The following is a 19,609-nucleotide window of genomic DNA, read 5'->3' on the forward strand; positions in this document are numbered from 1 at the left end:
AGAAAATAACCTAGTAATTTAGTCTAACTTGGTGGGTGACCTCTTTGGTCGGTGGTAAAGAATCCGCCTGCCAGTGTAGGAAACATGGGTTCAAGCCCTGATCTGGGAAGATCCTGCATGCCATAGAGCAGGTAAGCCCGTGTGCCGCAACCACTGAGCCTGTGCTCTAGAGCCCGGGAGCCGCAACCACGGAGCCTGTGCTCTAGAGCCCAGGAGCAACTGCTGGGCCCGCTACTGCAACTACTGAAGCCCGAGCATGCCAGAGCCTGTGCTCCGCAAGAGAAGCCAGCGCAACGAGAAAGCAAGCATCACAGCTAAAAGGTGCCCCTGCTCTCCACAGCTAGAGAAAGACTGCTCAGCAACACAGACCCAGCACAGCCGAAAATAAATAAACAAATAAATAAAACTGGAAAAATAGGTCATCTCCTGATAAATTTTCTCAAATGCTGTGAGGATCACTCTCCCAGTGTATTTTGTCTGCACTTTGACAAAATAAAACTCTTTAGATTATATAGTAGGTATGTGATAAGCATGTAAACTATATTTGGAAAGGTTTTAATATTGAAAACAGGACAAAACATTCAAACCAAAATTGCGTAAGTTCAGGGGACAGGGAGTGTGGGAAACTGACTTGTAAACACACTATCCTAAGTACGTGCCTTGGCATTCCCGAGTCGGCCATCCCTAGTTCACCTAGATTTGTCAGTGGGTCTTCCAGGTTCCAGTCGTCACATTCTCTAATTTGCTTTTTAAAAATCGGGCAGTGCTTTTCAATTTTTCTATAGGTTCCTAACTGTTTTCCAGAGATGTAGGAAGATGCATTAGTCCAGCTGGCATTAACCTGAAGAAAAATTACTAGAAATTACTTTGACACTTAGAACTAGCAGGCTGAGAATTAGAATTTGAAATTTCCTGGTGAAACATCCCTTGGGCCATGTCTTCCTAAAACTGCCATCCAATCTGATAGCTGTCTGGTGGCTGGAAGGTTAGTATTACAGCCTTTTTGATGAGTTTGAGAAGTTCTGCAAATATGATTCACAGAATAGTTGGTGATGGAGCAGTCATGTTGGTCTTTCCTTATTGATTAAGTGCAAAACTGATCAATGCAAGTCTGAACCTCTTGGCCATATAAACAGAACAGCGGAATTGAAGTGCAGGATAATCAAAGCTAAACTTGCAGGCCAGATTTTAAAGGCATGAAAGCACCAAAACAAACACCAAGCATCTGAAAGACATAAAAGCACGTGTTTGAACACCAGGGTGTTAACAAGACCTGGTTGCACTTGTTTTTTATTGGCTGTTGTAAGAGAAGGGATATAGCCTGTGACACATACAGCCCTTTCTTCTCTAATAAACCAAGCTAATATTTAATATTTGATTCATTTTTCAACCTGAAAATTGTCCCCCTATGCATTCCTTGTAAGTTGAGAATTCTATCACAGAACGATTGTCCATACATCCAAAATAAATTAATTTTTCACAAAACAGAATTTCTCCTTCAAATTCCAAAACTTGTAGTCATTTTGTGTGAAGCTTTAAAATGTATTTACTCATTCCTTACAGATCCTTAAATCAGAGTTTCTTAACATCACTTCATTTTTTTTTTTTGATCACTCAGGCCGTGCTTCCTGAAGTACTTGGTTAACTGGAGGTCTTGAAGAGGTTGAAGAATGCTTGGAGTAGGGGCACTGGAGGAAGTGGGTGGAAGTCTGGGGAATGGTGGTCTGAGACTGGAATGTGCATAACCAAGAGTTTATAGAGGTGATGCTGTTGTTGCGGATGACATGGTCCAGATGAGTGGGTTAGGGGATTCTTAACCCAATTGCCTGTGAGAATCATCTGGACAACTTAAAAACATGCAGTGCCTTGGCTCTACCACAGTGTTGTCAGGGATTAGCTTTTGACCTCACCATCACTAACATGTGACCCTCTTCATCATGGACTCAGGTAGAGCGCCCGCTTTCTTTTCTTTTTCTTCTTTTTTGCATACACACGTTACCTTTTTAATTTTTTAATTATAGTTGATTTACACTGTTGTGTTAGTTTCAGGAATACTGCACAGTGATTCAGTTTTATATCTACACACATATATATGGGCTTTCTAGGTGGTGCTAGTGGTAAAGAACCCCCTGCCAGTGTAGGAGGCATAAGAGACATGGGTTTGATCTCCAGGTTGGGAAGATCTTTTTTAGATTATTTTCCCTTATAACAAAATGTTGAGTAGCATTCCCTGTGTTATACAGTGGATCCTTGTTGGTTATCTGTTTCATATACAGTAGCGTATATATGTTAATCCCATCTTCCTAATTTATCCCTCCCCCTTCCCTGGCAGCTCAAACAGTAAAGAATCTGCCTGCAATATGGGAGACCCGGGTTTTATCCCTGGGTCAGAAAGATCCCCTGGAAAAGGTCATGGCAACCTACTCCAGTATTTTTGCCTGGAAAATCCCATGGACAGAGGAGCCTGGCGGGCTACAATCCATGGAGTCGCAAAGAGTTGTATACGATTGAGTGACTAACACTTCTTCTTCCCCTTTGGTAACCATAAGTTTGTTTTCTATGTATGTGGATCTATTTCTGTTCTGTAAATAAGTTCATTTGTATTTTTTTTTTTTTCAGATTCCACATATAAGTGACATCATATGGCATTTGTCTTTCTCCGTTTGACTTCACTTGGTATGATCATCTCTGGGTCCATCCATGTTGCTGCAAATGACATTATTTCATTCTTTCTTATGGTTGAGTAATATTCCATTGTATTTGTATAACACATCTCCTTTATCTATTCATCTGTCAATGGACATTTAGGTTGCTTCCACGTCTTGGTTATTGTAAATAGTGCTGCAGTGAACACTGGGGTACATGTGTCTTCAAATTATGGTTTTCTCCAGATATATACCCACGAGTGGGATTGTGGGATAATATGGTTGCTGCTGCTGCTAAGTCACTTCAGTCGTGTCCGACTCTGTGCGACCCCATAGACGGCAGCCCACCAGGCTCCCCCGTCCCTGGGATTCTCCAGGCAAGAACACTGGAGTGGGTTGCCATTTCCTTCTCCAATGCATGAAAGTGAAAAGTGAAGTCTCTCAGTCGTGTCCGACCCTTAGCATGGACTGCAGCCTACCAGGCTCCTCCGTCCATGGGATTTTCCAGGCAAGAGTACTGGAGTGGGGTGCCATTGCCTTCTCTGGGGATAATATGGTAACTCTCCTTTTTTTTTTTTTAAGAGATCTAGCTTTCAAATAGACATTCTAAGTAGATTAGTGGAAATAAAGAAGAGACAGAGGATAGATCAGCCATCTCTTGAGACCATTTCCTGGACACAGCGACGTGATGCTTCCAATTATGTTTATTGTGCAGAACTTGATAGTGTGGCCATCCTGATTGTCAGGGAGATTGGGAAATTTAGCCTTTCTTCTGGGGAGCCATATGCCCAGCTAAGCATTCTCTTCCTGTGAAAGAAAAGAAGAATGGCTGTTTCAAAACAGGCTAGATTCTGTGCCCCAAAAAGCTAGTAGGTTACACAGTCTAATGATGTGGTCTTCAGACAAGCTGATAATTTTGGAGTTTGGTTATCTGCTCACACCTCAGGTTCTCAGGTCCTTGGGTAAAAAGGAAAAGCAGCCTCCAGTTGAGAGGGACCTGGTTCAGTGGGTGAATTTCCTCTGTGGACAATCGAAGTTCAGTAAGAGCAAGAATGGAAAGTACAGAGGAATTAAAGAAGTAGGGGATTTCCTGAAGGTGGGACATTATTTCACCACCCACCATCCTGCTATGTCTTCCTTTTCTCCTTTTCTCAGCATAGATTTTGTTATTATAGTAAATAGTCCTTTGCAAATCCCCACAACTTCCTGGTGCCTCGTTCCCTGTGTAATACTTCTGGGAAACCCCTTGACTCCTCCCCGCCTAGAACTCGAGTGTGCATTCACCGTGCCCTGTGACATTTCCTTTGAATGGGCCATGTCCCCTTCTGAGAAGGGCCTGCCTTCTTCCTCCTTAAACTTTAAGCTCCCCCTCCGCTCACACTCCCTTCAGCCGTCAACCTCACTTGATATTTCAGTGAAAAAGAACTGAAGCAATCCAGCAAGGTCCCTTTACTGCCTGCTTCTGAATCCACGTTCTGTCTTCCTCCCATTTGCATTGGAAGTTCCTCCCTTCTGTGAAAAGCTCCCTTCTCTACTTTGTGCCATCAAGACCCTTCCTTCTGCTTTTCCTGGTTTGTTTCTCCTGAAGGTGGCGCCAGTGGTAAAGAACCTGTCTGCCAGTGCAGGAGACATGAAGAGATGTGGGTTCCGTCCCTGAGTCTGGAAGATCCCTGGAGGAGGGCATGGCAACCCACTCCAGTATTCATGCCTGGAGAATCCCACGGACAGAGGAGACTAGTGGGCTATAGTCCATGGGGTCACAAAGAGTCAGATGTGACTGAGCATACCCTCTCTACTTTGTACCTTCAAGCCCTTTCTTTCTTGCTTTTCCAAGTACTTTTCTCCTACAAGGATATCTTCGCTACTGTCTTTCATTAATGCATATACATGTCAAAAAATACACCAGTTATCTCTGACCCCCATCTACCTGTCCAAATACTGTCCTGTTTCCTTACTCTTCTTCACAGCAAAACTCATGGAACCCATTCTGTGTACATCTGCTGCCTGCAGTTCCTTAAACTTGTCTAGTTCTTCAACCTTCTCCAACCCAGCTGCCCTTAGCACTCTACTGAAATCGCTGTTCTTGAAGTGTCCATTTTGTTTCCAAATATAACTGCACACCCCTGTCCTCATCTTAACTTGACCTCTAAAGCAACATTGGATATACTTGATTACCCCCTTCCTCCTTCAGTCACGTCTCTTCTTGTAGTGATTGTGACACCACCCTCCCCTCTGTTTCTTGCTCTCTCTGACCCCCTACTGCTGCTGCTGCCGCTGCTGCTGCTGCTGCTGCGTCACTTCAGTCGTGTCCGACTCTGTGTGACCCCATAGACGGCAGCCCACCAGGCTCCCCCGTCCCTGTGATTCTCCAGGCAAGAACACTGGAGTGGGTTGCCATTTCCTTCTCTGATGCACGAAAGTGAGAAGTGAAAGTGAATTCGATCAGTCGTGTCCGACTCTTAGCGACCCCATGGACTGCAGCCGACCAGGCTCCTCCATCCGTGGGATTTTCCAGGCAAGAGTACTGGAGTGGGCTGCCATTGCCTTCTCCACTGACCCCTACTAGTAGTGAGTTTTAGTTCTCTTCTACTCAGCCACCAAATGTGGACGTGTACTGGGCTCCTGAGCCTCCTCCTTCATCTCTATTTTCATAAGCTCTCATTTCCTCTCCCTTGAGCTCAAGACACATCCAAATGCTTGATGAGCATTTCAGTATGAATGTTTTTATAGGCATCTCAGTCTCCATCTCATCCTCAAAATGTGTCTAAACAGAACTCTTACTTTCCCACTATGTTACCTGATAACCCTTTTGCAGCTTCCTCTACCTCAAAATGTCACCACCACGTATATACAATGGAATATTACTCAGCCATAAAAGAAATGAGTTGGGTCATTTATTAGTGATGTGGATGAACCTAGACCCTGTTATACAGAGTGAAGTAGGTCAGAGAAAAACAAATATTGTATATTAACACATACATTGGTACTGATGAACCTCTGTGGGACAGGAAAGAGACACAGATGTAGACAACGGACTTGTGGGCATAGTCGGGGAGGGAGGGTGGGACGAACTGAGAGGGTAGTGCCTACGTGCATCCACTGCCAGGTGTGCAACACACATCTAGTGAGAAGCTCTGTGTAACACAGGGAGCTCAGCTCCGTGCTCTGTGACCACCTAGAGGGGTGGTATGGGAGTGGAGGGAGGCTCGAGAGAGAGGGGATATATGCATACTTACAGCTGATTCACATTGTTGTACAGTAGAAACTAACCCAGCATTGTAAAGCAGTTGTCCTCCAATTTAAAAAATATATATCCTCAATATAAAAAAATAAAAATGAAAAAAATGTCACCACCATCTCCTGAATGGCTAAAGTTAAAAACTTGGGTTAAATCCTTCACTCTCCCTTTCTCTCCTCCCCGCTCCACATCTCACTCATCAACAAGTCCTGCTAGTTCTGCCTTCAAGATCCCTCCATGTTCACGTGATTCATGTAATTCCATCATTCTTGCTTTCATCCAAGCCACATCATCTCCTGGACTATTGTAGGAGGTTCCCTGCTCCCACTTTTCCTATCGTATTATATTCTCTAAGTGTGAATGCTGAGCTTTAGAAATGTAAGTCCAGGAGTGCAACGTCTTCCCTGTGCCCTGGACTAAAATCCCAGCTCTCTACTGTGACTCAAGGTCCTGCATGACCTGATGCCTGCACAGCTCTCTGGTCTCATTACATCCCACCCTGCAAAAGGCACTCTGACATGTCTTCAAGGACCTTATGGCCATTGCCATATCCTCATGTTCCCCAAACAGCTTTTCGGTGTTGATCACTTCCTCATCATCCAGGTCACAAATGTCACCTCCCCAGAGAAGCCTTCCTGGATACCTTATTTAAAGAGATTTTCTTCCAGCCTATCCCTATATGTTTACTTGTTTAATGTCTCACTCTACTAGAACTTGCACTCCATGAGGGCAGGGACCAAGTCTAGCTCATTTGCATCTGTATTCCCAGTGTTTACAATAGTTTTATTAACCTCTATGCTATGCTAAGTCACTTCAGTCGTGTCCGACTCTGTGTGACCCCATAGACGGCAGCCCACCAGGCTCCCTCGTCCCTGGGATTCTCCAGGCAAGAACACTGGAGTGGGTTGCCATTTCCTTCTCCAATGCATAAAAGTGGAAAGTGAAAGTGAATTCGCTCAGTCGTGTCCGACTCTTAGCGACCCCATGGACTGCAGCCTATCAGGCTCCTCTGTCCATGGGATTTTCCAGGTAAGAGTACTGGAGTGGGGTGCCATTGCCTTCTCCATTATTAACCTCTAGTAGAAACTAATCAAGTACTTATTAAATACTGGGATGAAAAAAACCTGGAGTGTAGTTCAGTTTTTGGTCACAGATCTTCCATCACTCTCTTATTTAAATTATGACTGCCACCAAGAGCAGTAACTGCCTGATTACTATTTTTAAGGGCAGTAGCAGTCTAGATTATTATTTCTAATCCATGAAGGGCTAGGAAAATAGTTAATTAATCTTGTTAAGAACTGCATGTGAAGGACAGAAGAACTCAGAAGTAGTAAAGCACAGCATTAGTGAGGGGCTTCATCCTTGTTTATTTTCCAGTGCCTAAATGTTTGTGTGTGTAGTTGTTGCCTAAAGATGTCTTGTCAAGATCTTTATCCATCTGGTCTTGCAGGAAATACAAGAGAAGGAGAGGAGTTAGATGTGCTTTGGGCCATAACAACTGATTGTCAAAGCATGGGACAGGAGCAGTTTGAAGGATAGAGAAGGGACAAGTAAGGGGTGTCTCCATGCAAGTTTTTGAGAAGGGGCTTTGTTAAACTTGTCTTTGCTGAGCCCAGGAAAGGGGCTGTGGGGGGGAGAGATGAGCAGTCTCTTGGTTCTCTGAGGTCACATCTGAGACACAGGTTGGCTTTCATCTCTGTTAGCAAAGGTCACCGTAACACGTCACTAGCTAGGTCTAAAGATAATGGCATTTTAAGTAGAAGGTGATTGCTTTCTCTTTGAGCTTGTAAGTTTCCCTAATGGTAAAGAATCTGCCTGCAATGCAGGAGACCCGGGTTCAGTCCCTGGGTTGGGAAGATCCCTTGGAGAAGGAAATGGCAACCCACTCCAGTATTCTTGCCTGGGAAATCCCATGGACAGAGGAGCCTGGGGGGCTACAGTCCATAGGTCACAAAGAGTCAGACACGACTGAACAACTAAGACACACAGTACTCCAGGGATTATTTTTTATTGTGGTAAAACATACATAGCATAAAGCATGTCATTTTAAAGTGTACAGTCCAGGGACATTAAATACATTCACATCTTTGTGCAAACATCACCACTATCCACCTCAACAACTCTGTCATTATCCCAAACTAACAGGTAACTCCTCACTCTCCCAGCCCCTGGTAACCACTATGCTGCTTTGTCTCTGGGGATTTGATTAGTCCAGGTGAAGGAAAAACACTCCTCCAGTATCTCCTCTACTGGCAGCTACTTCCCTTCAGACACTTCTGCCAACAGATACGTGTGGGTGGGAGTTAGGGGGCAGGGTGGGGTTCCCACATCAGGCTGTTCTGCCATACCAGCAGGGTGTACTACAGTTTGGTTCAGGTCTGATACCATCTACCTGAGTTAACATCAGGTCCCACAGGTCAGGGTTCCATCCCACAGGACTGCCCCCTCTGCCCCCTTCAGACATCAGTCACAAGTTCAGGCTATTTCCTGTGCTTCTGATAAGCTGATTGTAAATCAGAGGGTCCTCTTACCTCCTCCTTTGGTTGGATTAATTTGCTAGGGAATTTCCCAGAACTCAAACATTTTATTTACTAGACTACTGATTTATTATAAAAAGCTGTAACTCCAGAACAGCCAGGTAGAAGAGGTGCACAGGGCAAGGTGTAGACGGATGGAAGAGAATAGAGCTTCCACACCCTCAGAGCTCAACTGCCCTCCCAGTACCAGCACAAGTTCAGTGACCTGGAAGCTCTCCAAACCACATCTTTTTGGATTTTTTGGCAGCTTCATTATGAAGGCATGATTGATTAAGCCTTTGGCCATTGGCAGTTGATTCAACCTCCAATCGCTCTCCCCTGCCCAGAGGCCTGGAGGGAGGGGCTGAAAGTTCCAACCCTCTTTACATGGTTGGCTCCCCTGACAACCAGCCCCTATCTATGAGGCTTTCCAAAAGTCACCTCATTAACATAATAAGCTCGGTGTGATTGAAAGGGGCTTGTTACAAATGATAAAAGACACCTGTTTTAGCTTTATTGCTCTGAAGCTTTTTCAGGAACTGGAAAAATAAATCTTATAAAAAAATATACCCCCTGAGGGGAGAGTTAGGGAGTTTGGAATGGACGTGTACACACTGCTATATTTAAAACGGGTAACCAACAGGAACCTACTGTACAGCATGTGGAGCTCTGTTCAGTGTTACGTGACAGCCTGGAGGGGGAGGGGAGAATAGGTATGTGTACATGTGTGACTGAGTCCCTTTGCGTTCACTTGAAATTGACACAACATTGTTAATTGGCTCTACCCCAAAATCATATAAAAAGTTTTTTTTTTTTAAAGATAGCCCTGTCGGCGTGGGCCTCGCGCGGGCGGGGAGCCTGTGGCGCGCTGGAGCCCAGCCACCCGGCCGCCCCCTTCTGCCGGCGTCGCGTTCAAGGGTCTGAGGAGGCTCCGGGCGGCTGAGCAGTTTCCGCGTCTGCTGCGCCGGCCCCGCGATTTACAGCCCTGAAGAATCTACTTTTTCCCCCTGCAGTAATAAATCCCATTATGGACACCCAGAAACTTTATAAAGGGATATCGTTTGAATTCTGCGGAGTGTAATTTTGTGTATGACTTATACTTTTAAAATATGAAGGGTTTTCAGAAACAAGGCTAGTAGACTTAATTACTGGCATATTATGCATAAGCAGTGTTGGTGATAAGATCTTGTTAGGCATTTGTGATAATACTAGAACAGTCAAGCTGTATCTTGATAAACTTGATTTACCTTTAAATACAAAATGAGTGATATTGTAGATGCATGATTCTTAAATGAAAGACAAGTTATGTAAAAAGGTTCTGCTGTAGAAACCTTATGGTTAACTAGTTTATGGAGGCAATACCTTCAGTTGACCAAATATTATAAAGTGGTATGCAAAGTTAGGAAGAAAGACAACATAATGATGCTGCAGGAAATGAAAACAAATATAGACAGTATTAACAAAGATGAGTTAGTGGCTTGTGAGTTTTAACATCGTACACAGTATAACAGATATAGGTTCAACAATGCTTGTAGGTGTTGACATCCTCCAAAATTGTTAACTGAAGCTACTTTAACTTTCTTAAGTAAATACTATGATGATAAGCTATGTGAAATTAGCCTTTAGATAATGTGACCATATGAAGACTTATTGTTTACTAGAATAAAAGATTTTTTTTATAAAAAATATATTAAGAGTGCTTGGAGGGAAAAAAGTCTGCATATAGTTTTTTTTCTCTTATAGGATGGCCATTAATTGGCTTGATATCCAGGCTATGTGATTTGTAACCAAAAGCAAATTAAAGGCATAAGTATTGTGTCTTTGTTTAGAATTTTGGGAATATAAACTTCCTTGAAAAATCAAGGAGTGTTAAACATATTTTCAAAAGTGTCTCAACTTCTTTCAGTCTGCTTAGTATTATACCAAATAGTGAACAGAAATAGTACTTGAGTTAATATAGTCCTAAAGAGTATTAAATAGTATTTTGATAATATAGGAGATAGAGTCATCCTGCCTGAGTGTAAATTCAGATGTAAATCCAGTAAAGAAGGTGTAGTGAATTTTATGTAAGTAGGAGCCTATCATTTGATTCTTTTTTAATGGTGAAAAAAAAAAAACTAATGTGAAGAGAAGAAAAATTTCATGTAAAGGATTTTTGCTGTCAAAAAGTAAAAATCAAGAGTGTGATGGAAGACAGCACAGTCTTGTCAAATTGGACGATTGGCAACAAACAAAAAATGACATACGACTTTTCATGTGAGCTCTACCGAATGTCTACATATTCAACTTTCCCCGCCGGTGTTCCTGTCTCAGAAAGGAGTCTTGCTCGTGCTGGTTTTTATTACACTGGTGTGAATGACAAGGTCAAATGCTTCTGTTGTGGCCTGATGCTGGATAACTGGAAACAAGGAGACAATCCTATTGAGAAGCATAAACAACTGTATCCGAGCTGTAGCTTTATTCAGAATCTAGTTTCTGTTACTAGTCTGGAATCTACTTCTAAGAATGCTTCTTCTCCAATGAGAAACAGTTTTACGCACTCATTATCACCCACTTTGGAACATGGTAGATCATTCAGTGGTTCTTATTCCAACCTTTCACCAAACCCTATTAATTCTCGAGCAGTCGAAGACTTTTCCCCATTGAGGACTAACCCCTACAGTTATGCCATGAGTACTGAAGAAGCGAGATTTCTTACTTATCAAATGTGGCCATTAACCTTTCTGTCACCATCAGAATTGGCAAGAGCTGGCTTTTATTATATAGGACCTGGAGACAGGGTAGCCTGCTTTGCCTGTGGTGGGACGCTAAATAACTGGGAACCAAAGGATGATGCCATGTTAGAACACCAGAAACATTTTCCCAGCTGTCCATTTTTGGAAAATTCTCTGGAAACGCTGAGGTTCAGCATTTCAAATTTGAGTATGCAGACACATGCAGCTCGCCTGAGAACATTTATGTACTGGCCATCTACTGTATCAGTTCAGCCCGAGCAGCTTGCAAGTGCTGGTTTCTATTATGTAGGTCGCAACGACGATGTCAAGTGCTTTTGTTGTGATGGTGGCTTAAGGTGTTGGGAATCTGGAGATGACCCATGGGTAGAACACGCCAAATGGTTTCCAAGGTGTGAGTTCTTGATACGAATGAAAGGGCAGGAGTTTGTTAGTGAGATTCAAGCCAGATATCCTCATCTTCTTGAACAGCTCTTGTCAACTGCAAATACTTCTGGAGATGAAAATGCTGATCCACCAATTGTTCATTTTGGACCTGGAGAAAGTTCTTCAGACGATGCAGTCATGATGAATACACCTGTGGTTAAAGCTGCCTTGGAAATGGGCTTTAGTAGAAGCCTGGTAAAGCGGACAGTTCAGAGTAAAATCCTAACAACTGGAGAGAATTACAAAACAGTTAATGATATTGTGTCAGCACTTCTTAATGCTGAAGATGAGAAAAGAGAAGAAGAAAAGGAGGAAGAGAAGGAAAGACAAACTGAAGAAACAGCGTCAGATGATTTGTCATTACTTCGGAGGAATAGAATGGCTCTCTTTCAACAGTTGACGTGTGTGCTTCCTATCCTGGATAATCTTTTAATGGCCAATGTAATTAATAAACAGGAGCATGATATTATTAAGCAAAAAACACAGATACCTTTACAAGCAAGAGAACTGATTGATACCGTTTTAGTTAAAGGAAATAGTGCTGCCAACATCTTCAAAAACTGTCTTAAGGAAATTGACCCTACATTATATAAGAACTTGTTTGTGGAAAAGAATATGAAGTATATTCCAACAGATGTTTCAGGTCTGTCCCTGGAAGAGCAGTTGAGAAGGCTGCAAGAAGAAAGAACTTGTAAAGTGTGTATGGACAAAGAAGTTTCTATTGTATTCATTCCTTGTGGTCATCTGGTAGTATGCCAGGAATGTGCCCCTTCTCTAAGAAAATGCCCTATTTGCAGAGGTATAATTAAGGGTACTGTTCGTACATTTCTCTCATAAAAGAAAAATAAGCTGTATGTTAGCTTATGTATAAAAATCTTTAAAATATTGTCTGAAGTTGTTTGAAGTAAAAAAAGAATTACTGACTCCTTAAAAAAAAAAAAAAAAAAGCCCGGTAATTCTTACATAGGAAATTACAAGGGCTTCAAGAGCTATGTTATAGGAACAATGGTTAAAAACCAAATATATATTTCTTATTATAAATTGCAGTGTCACACTCATAAATGTAATCACACAATATTTTTTCTTTTTGTCTGTTTGTTTCACTTAGCATAAAGTCAGAGTTCATCCATGTTGTAGCTTGCTAGAATTTCATTCCTTTTTAAGGCTGTATAATATTCCATTGGATGTATATACCACATTTTGTTTATCCGTTCATCTGTGAATGAACATTAGGGTTCATTCCACCTTTTGGGTGTTGTAACTAATGCTGCTATGAACCTTAGCACACAAATACCTGTTTGAATCCCTGCTTTCAGTTCTTTTGTATTGTATACTCAGAAGTGGAATCACTGTATCATATGGTTTGTTTTTATTTAATTGCGAAGTCATGTCCAACTCTTTGCGACTCTGTGGACTCCACCAGTCTCCTCTGCCCATGGGATTTCCCAGGCAAGAATACTAGAGTGTGTTACCGGTTCCTCCTCTGGGGAATCTTTCTGACCTAGGGATCAAACTCAAGTCTTCTGCATTGCAGGATTCTTTAGCAGTGAGCCACCTGGGAAGCCCAATCATATTGTTATTGTATAGATCATTTTTCAAGGAAAATACTCAAGGGATTTAAAGCCCATTAATTTATTGGAGAAAAGGACCTTTCGTTTTTGGCCTCATATATGTCATATAGTATGTTAGGTGTCAGAGAAATGGAAACTAATGGCATACAGCTCTTCCTGTATTCAGGGACTAAAAATGCAGGGACTTGGAGTGAGGACATAGTCAACAGACGGGTAAGTAATTAGCTATTACATACTGTACTGTGTTCAGTGCTGTAACAGCACGTTTATAGACTACTGTGGGAGCAGATTACAATGACAATTTCTGGGGTTTCTGAAGACAGAATCTCCTTGGGTGTTGTCCTGGATGGATGTTCTGTTGAATTCTGGTGAATAGTGGTAATGCAGTGGAGAAATTCTAGTATACAAGTTTTTGTTGTACATTTGCTTTTTTAAAATAGCTAACTCCATCCATCTGTCTTTTCTGTGCCTTAAACGTCTCCCCTTTGTTTTTTTTCTTCCTCTAGTGGTTTTTAATTGCCAACAGATCTTACAAAGTGAGTGCAGCAAGCTCTTTTTTCTTCAGTGGTGTGTTTGTGGGAGTTATCACTTTTGGTCAACTCTCTGATCGCTTCGGAAGGAAAAAAGTCTATCTCACAGGTAATCTGTTAGTGTTCATGAACTGAATAAGAGAAGTTATTTTCCTAAGGTTCCCAGAGAAATAGTAAGGAGACCATTTTCTTAAGTTTCTCAGGGAATTGCTGTGTGGACCCAGAACTGATTTTTATTTCACTGGTGAGAAGCCAGGTGCTTCTGGCCAAGCATTTTAAAGCACACCTGAGAAAGGCCAGGTATCTGCATTATAAGCATTTCCTAGTGGTGCCTTCTGCAAGCTGTGGGTCCCAATTCATGCCATGCTTCTACAGAGAACAAAGATTGAGGCGATTTGCTAGTCCATTTCCTTATATCCATTTCCTTATATCTTGTATGTTGATTCATGCAGATGAGCTCCACAGGACTCAGCATAGTTCACTTGACAAGCTGAGTATGAGCTAGGAATTTTCAATTTTCAGCATTATTGGGAATAGTTGAAAACTGCACATGAGGACAGAAATCAACTTGTAACAAAGAAAACCTCAGTTTTTCTTGATAATCTTTAAGAGGAACTGATTTAAATACAAACCATAGCTTAGAAAATTTAAATTCACAAAGATTTATCTTTACAAATTAACATATATATTGCATTCATCAAGTGTGTTTTGCCTCTGGATTATTGCATACTGTTCTTCTCTTTCTAGGTTTTGCTCTTGACATCTTGTTTGCTATCGCAAATGGCTTTTCCCCCTCATATGAGTTCTTTGCAGTAACTCGCTTCCTGGTGGGCATGATGAATGGAGGGATGTCGCTAGTGGCCTTTGTCCTGCTGAATGAATGTGTGGGCACCGCCTACTGGGCACTCGCAGGTACTGCTTCAATCCAGGCCGACTTGGAGATGGGGAGGGGCTCCAGAGAACTATGTAGGAACCAGCTTAGCCCTCGTGTCTAAAAATGCATCTAGATTTGGGGTGCTCTATCCAAATACTGACTCAATGGACGTGAGTCTCAATGAACTCCAGGAGTTGGTGATGGACAGGGAGGCCTGGCGTGCTGCGATTCATGGGGTCGCAAAGAGTCGGACACGACTGAGCGACTGATCTGATCTGATCTGATCCAGATACTAGATTTGCTTTCTTTCTGGATTTTTTTTTTTTTTAATTTTTTGACCATATGGGCTCTTAGTTCCCTGAGCAGGGATCCAACCTGCATTCCCTGCCTTGGAAGCATAGTTGTCATCATGGGACTGCCAGGGAAATCCCTAGATTTCCTTTCCTGAGTTCTGTGTGGCCTTGAATGAGTCATTAGTATTTTATTTTATTCCCCTATTGATACTCTCCCCTGGGGCCTACAGATGGTGACCTTTTCCCTATACTCACAGATTGCCTGAAGGTATTCGTTAACTGCTTTTTACCATAAAGTGAAAACTAGTGCAGAGGAAATACTAGAAACTCCTGTTTCAGTGCCTTGGTATTGTATTTTATTAAATCTTTGTCTCATAGGCCTTTTTACTGTTCTCTTCAAATCAGCAGGTAGTACTCTTGTAGTATTTCTTTAGTGATGTTTAAGTTTCCAAATGGAGGCCATGTTCTGTATTACTTTTAACCATCCCATCATCTTCTCAAGAACTATCAATGATTTTAAAAGCATCCTTGACTTAATGTCTTGGGAGGGTGATTGCACTAAGATTCTACTTTGTGGACTATAGGTTTGCAGTGAGAACTTTGTTTTGCTTTCCATTCATTTAAATGTTATTGAGTACTATAGATGTTCTTATACTAATATGGGAACAAGTTGATTGTGCAACTGTAGAAATGAGTCTACATGAGGATGTAGGTGATAGAATGCCAGCTGTCATTTGCTGAGCATCTGTTATATACCAGGAACCAAGCTCTGCATCTGGCCAATGCCTCTAATATTCCCAGAACCTACAAGTTAAGAATTTCTACCTTCATTTTACAAATGAAGACACTTCACTGCTGAAAATGTTGCAGGAAGGGGAGCCCTTCTAGAACCTGAGAATGGGCTCTTGTCTAACACTCAGAAGTGAATTGTCAGAGGAGACACCCATGCTGATAAAGCAAGAGACTTTATTGGGAAGGAGCGCCTGGGTGTAGAGCAGCAACGTAAGGGAACCCAGGAGAGCTGCTCTACCACGTGGCTCTACCACGTGGTTTTATGGTGATAGGATTAGTTTCTGGGTAGTCTTTGGCCAGTTATTCTGACTCAGGGTGCTTCCTAGTGGCATAAGTGTTGCTTAGCCAAGATGGATGCCAGTGAGAAGAATTCTGGGAGGTCGTCGGACACAAGGTGTCTCCTTTTGACCTTTCCCAAACTCTTTTGGTTGGTGGTGGCTTGTTCCGGGTTCCTTACTAGGACCTCCTGTCATAAAATACTGCAAATGGTTACTGGTGCCTGGCTGGAGTGGGTGGTTTCAGTCAATATGTTCCACATAACAAAAGGAGAGGTTGTGTGCCTGTTTTCACACAGCTCATGACTGTCAGGGCGAGGATGATGCCAGGCCCATGTCATCCCACTTTTCCCTGAGGACTCCCCTCTTGTATCTTCCATTTATTGTTGTTCAGTCACTCAGTCACGTCCGACTCTTGCAATCCCATGGATGCAGCATGCCAGGCTTCCCTGTCCTTCACCATCTCCCAGAGTTTGCTCAAACTCGTGTCCCTTGAGTCTGTGATGCCATCCAAGCATCTCATCATCTGTCACCGCCTTCTCCTCCTGCCTTCAGTCTTTCCCAGTATCAGGATCTTTTCTAATGAGTTGGCTTTTCACATCAGGTGGCCAAAGTATTAGAGCTTTAGCTTCACCATTAATCCTTCCAATTAATATTCAGGGTGGATTTCCTTCAGCACTGACTGGTTTGATTTCCTTGCAGTCCAAGGGACTCTCAGGAGTCTTCTCCAACACCACAGTTCAAAAGCATCAGTTCTTCAGCACTCAGCCTTCTTTATGATCTCACATCCGTACATGACTACTAGAAAAATCATAGCTTTGACTTTATAGATCTTTGTCAGCAAAGTAATGTCTCTGCCTTTTAATATGCTGTCTGGTTTGTCATAGCCTTTCTTCCAAGAAGCAAGCATCTTTTAATTTCATGGCTGCAGTCACCGTTCTCAGTGATTTTGGAGCCCCCAAAATAAAAGCTGTCACTGTTTCCATTGTTTCCCCATTTATCTGCCATGAAGTGATGGGATCTTAGTTTTTTGAATGTTTAGTTTTAGGCCAGCTTTTCCACTCTCCTCTTTCACCTTCATCAAGTGGTGCTTTAGTTCTTCTTTGCTTTCTGCCATGAGGGTGTTGTCATGGGTCACCTCATATGAATACTGGTGGCTTGGCCCTTTTTTGTCACTGGTCATGTCTTTGGAGTTAGTAAAGGCTAATGTATTGAATTGGAAGGCAGAGGCAAAATAAGCTCTGCTGTATTATGTCCACCGAACTGCTGTCCAAGCTGAAGGACACAGAGGGTTGAACAAGTTAGAACTAGACTGGGGAGGAGGAGACACCAGCTCCATCCTCAGAGGACAGGCTTCTTACCTGCTTCTTACACATCATGCTTCATAATTCACTTTGTCTATATTAGCTTTCAGCAAAGCCATTAGAGGTGGGCTTTTTTTTTTTTTTTTCCCTAGCTCAAGTCCTAAGTTAGGATCAGTGAGAAAACATCCTTTGAGTCTTCAGTTTGCATTGAGACTGTTAAAGTCATTTTTGCAAGTAGTGGGTTCAGACTTGCTGGGACTTTGCCAGAAATGAGTGATGATGGTGTTCATGACCACTCACATTATCCAGGGGAAGACACAAAAGCACCCTCTCCTGGGGTTTTCGTTTCCCTGAGTCCAAAATCTTGCTCATACAAAGCATCATGAGTACGTGTTCTTCATCTTCCTGGCACATTCGTCTATTAAAATATTCACATTTGCTTCTAGTTGTTCCATGAAGAAGATGCTTTCTTACAAAACATGTATACTTCCCCCACCCTACCAAGTTCTCTAGGATGATTCCTGTCCCGTTGCCTACCTTCAGCAAAAAGAAAGACCTCTTGGTCTCTTGCTACCTTTCCAGTTGCCTGAAGCCAGTGAAAAGATTTCTGTTAAAGTGCTTTCACCTTCCGTTCTTGTCCTTGAGGCTGAGTTAAAGTAAGACTATTAAAATTTTTATAGCAAAGGGAAAAGGAAGAAAGGGGAAAAAACTGCAACAGTGGTACCAGATGGTTGCCAAATTCAATGTGAAATTCAGAAGGAGCTTGAGAGAGTTCCCAGAAGGCCAGTGCACTTGACCTGCACCCAGGACAGAAATAAGTTTCTGCTGCCCCTAAAACTCTTTTGCGAGGAGTTTCCTCCTTCCCTCTCCCATGAGCAGTCTTCCCCCAAAGTTTTGTCCTTCACCTTTCTTTCCAGGCTGTTCTCTCCAGCACAATTAAAAAAAAAAAAACACACATTTTTATTTTGTTTTGAGGTATAGCTGATGAACAACATTGTGATAATTTCAAATGAACAGGGAAGAGTCTCAGCCATACATATACATGTGTCCGTTCTCCCCCAAACTCCCCTCCCATCTAGGCTGCCACATAGCATTGAGCAGCTTTCCATATGCTATACAGTACATCCTTGTTGGTTTTCTGTTTTAAATGTAGCAGTGTGTACTTGTCCATCCCAAACTCCCTAACTATCCCTTTCCCACCCAGCAGTCATACATTTGTTCTGTAAGTCTATGAGTCTATGTTTTGTAAGTAAGTACATGTGTATCATTTCTTTTTAGATTCCACAAATAAGGGATGTCATGTGATATTTCTCCTCTGTCTGACTCCAGTCAGTATGACACTCTCTAGGTCCATCCATGCGGCTCTCCAGCATGATTTTATATACTCCTATAATGTCAGATACGCTCAGAACTGAAAGAAATTGAGGGGAAAAACCTAAATGATTTGCAATAGGGGATTCATTGGAGGAATCCAATGGACAGAGGAGCATGGCAGGCTATACAGTCCATGGGTTGCAAAGAGTCGGACATTACTAAAGCGTCTTAGCATGGCACGGCACCCTGATTGTTTAGCAGTAAAAAAAAAAAATTTGTTTTGAAAAATTGTGCATGATTACAAATAATATTTGCAGTATGTATAAAATACTATATAAAGTACATATAACAAAGTATAAGTGCAAACTGAAAACATCCATTTTTAACCAGTTGCAGTGTAGTGCTTAACAAGAATAAGTAAAATTGATTGAAAATTTTTGAGAGTAGAAAAGGTAAAATACTAAAGCTATGAAAAATGTCATATTAGTATATTTGTTTTTAATTTTCTTATATAAATACCTTATATCAAAAGTTATTGATGTTCATTGTAAAAAAAAAATCAAGAAACATATAGAAGTGAAACATAAAGAACACATATAGTCCTGCTCACCCAAAGACCACAATTGTAAACAGATTGCTGTGCGTCCTTCCAGAGCGTCTCCTTTGCATATCTGTTCTGCAACATACATTTATTAAACAGACCTGGCCATGTACCAGACACACTGCTTTTTAAAAAACTTTTCATGGAAATATCATTGATTTACAATGTTGTGTTAGTTTTAGGTGGACAGCAAGTCAAGCAGTTATATATATTCATGTATCCACTCTTTTTTTAGGTTCTTTTCCCATACAGGCCATTACAGAGTACTGCGTAAAGTTCCCTGTGCTATTCAGTAGGTCCTTGTTGGTCATCTGTTTTGTATATTGTAGTATGTATATGTCAATCCCAATCTCTTAAGTTGGCCTTTTCCATTTATTCTTTTCTTATTGGAATATAATTGCTTTACGATGTTGTGTTAGTTTCTGTTATACAACTGAGTCAGCTGTATGTATACATATGTCCCCTCCCTTCCCCCACCCCATACCAGCTCTCTAGGTC

At 41.9% G+C, this 19,609-nt stretch overlaps 1 protein-coding gene and 1 pseudogene across 11 annotated transcripts in view; both read left to right on the top strand.

Moving 5' to 3' along the window:
- SLC22A15 (solute carrier family 22 member 15) overlaps positions 1 to 19,609 on the top strand; it is a 113,632-nt gene that overhangs the window by 43,863 nt on the left and 50,160 nt on the right. For 6 of the 10 annotated variants that reach the window (XR_015160768.1, XR_015160769.1, XR_015160767.1 and 3 more), the window contains exons 3-4: positions 13,635 to 13,767; positions 14,406 to 14,570. The exons of 2 other annotated variants lie outside the window; for them this stretch is intronic. Coding sequence is in view for 5 of the 8 variants with exons in the window: in XM_086392030.1 (XP_086248156.1) it covers positions 13,635 to 13,767; positions 14,406 to 14,570 (298 nt within the window). In the remaining 3 variants the exon portion in view is untranslated. Of the gene's footprint in view, positions 1 to 13,634; positions 13,768 to 14,405; positions 14,571 to 19,609 lie in introns of those variants that run through there. 2 more of the 10 variants (XM_086392036.1, XM_086392038.1) reach the window with 1 other exon arrangement.
- Positions 9,209 to 12,447, top strand: LOC147376139 (baculoviral IAP repeat-containing protein 2 pseudogene; annotated as a pseudogene). The gene has a single exon (XR_015160766.1). The product of XR_015160766.1 is annotated as a baculoviral IAP repeat-containing protein 2 pseudogene (transcript).

The sequence above is a fragment of the Bos grunniens genome, chromosome 3 (genome assembly GCF_055505025.1).
Source record: "Bos grunniens cultivar Pamir isolate PY7600 chromosome 3, Bosgru_T2T1.0, whole genome shotgun sequence".
NCBI classification, from domain to species: domain Eukaryota; kingdom Metazoa; phylum Chordata; class Mammalia; order Artiodactyla; family Bovidae; genus Bos; species Bos grunniens.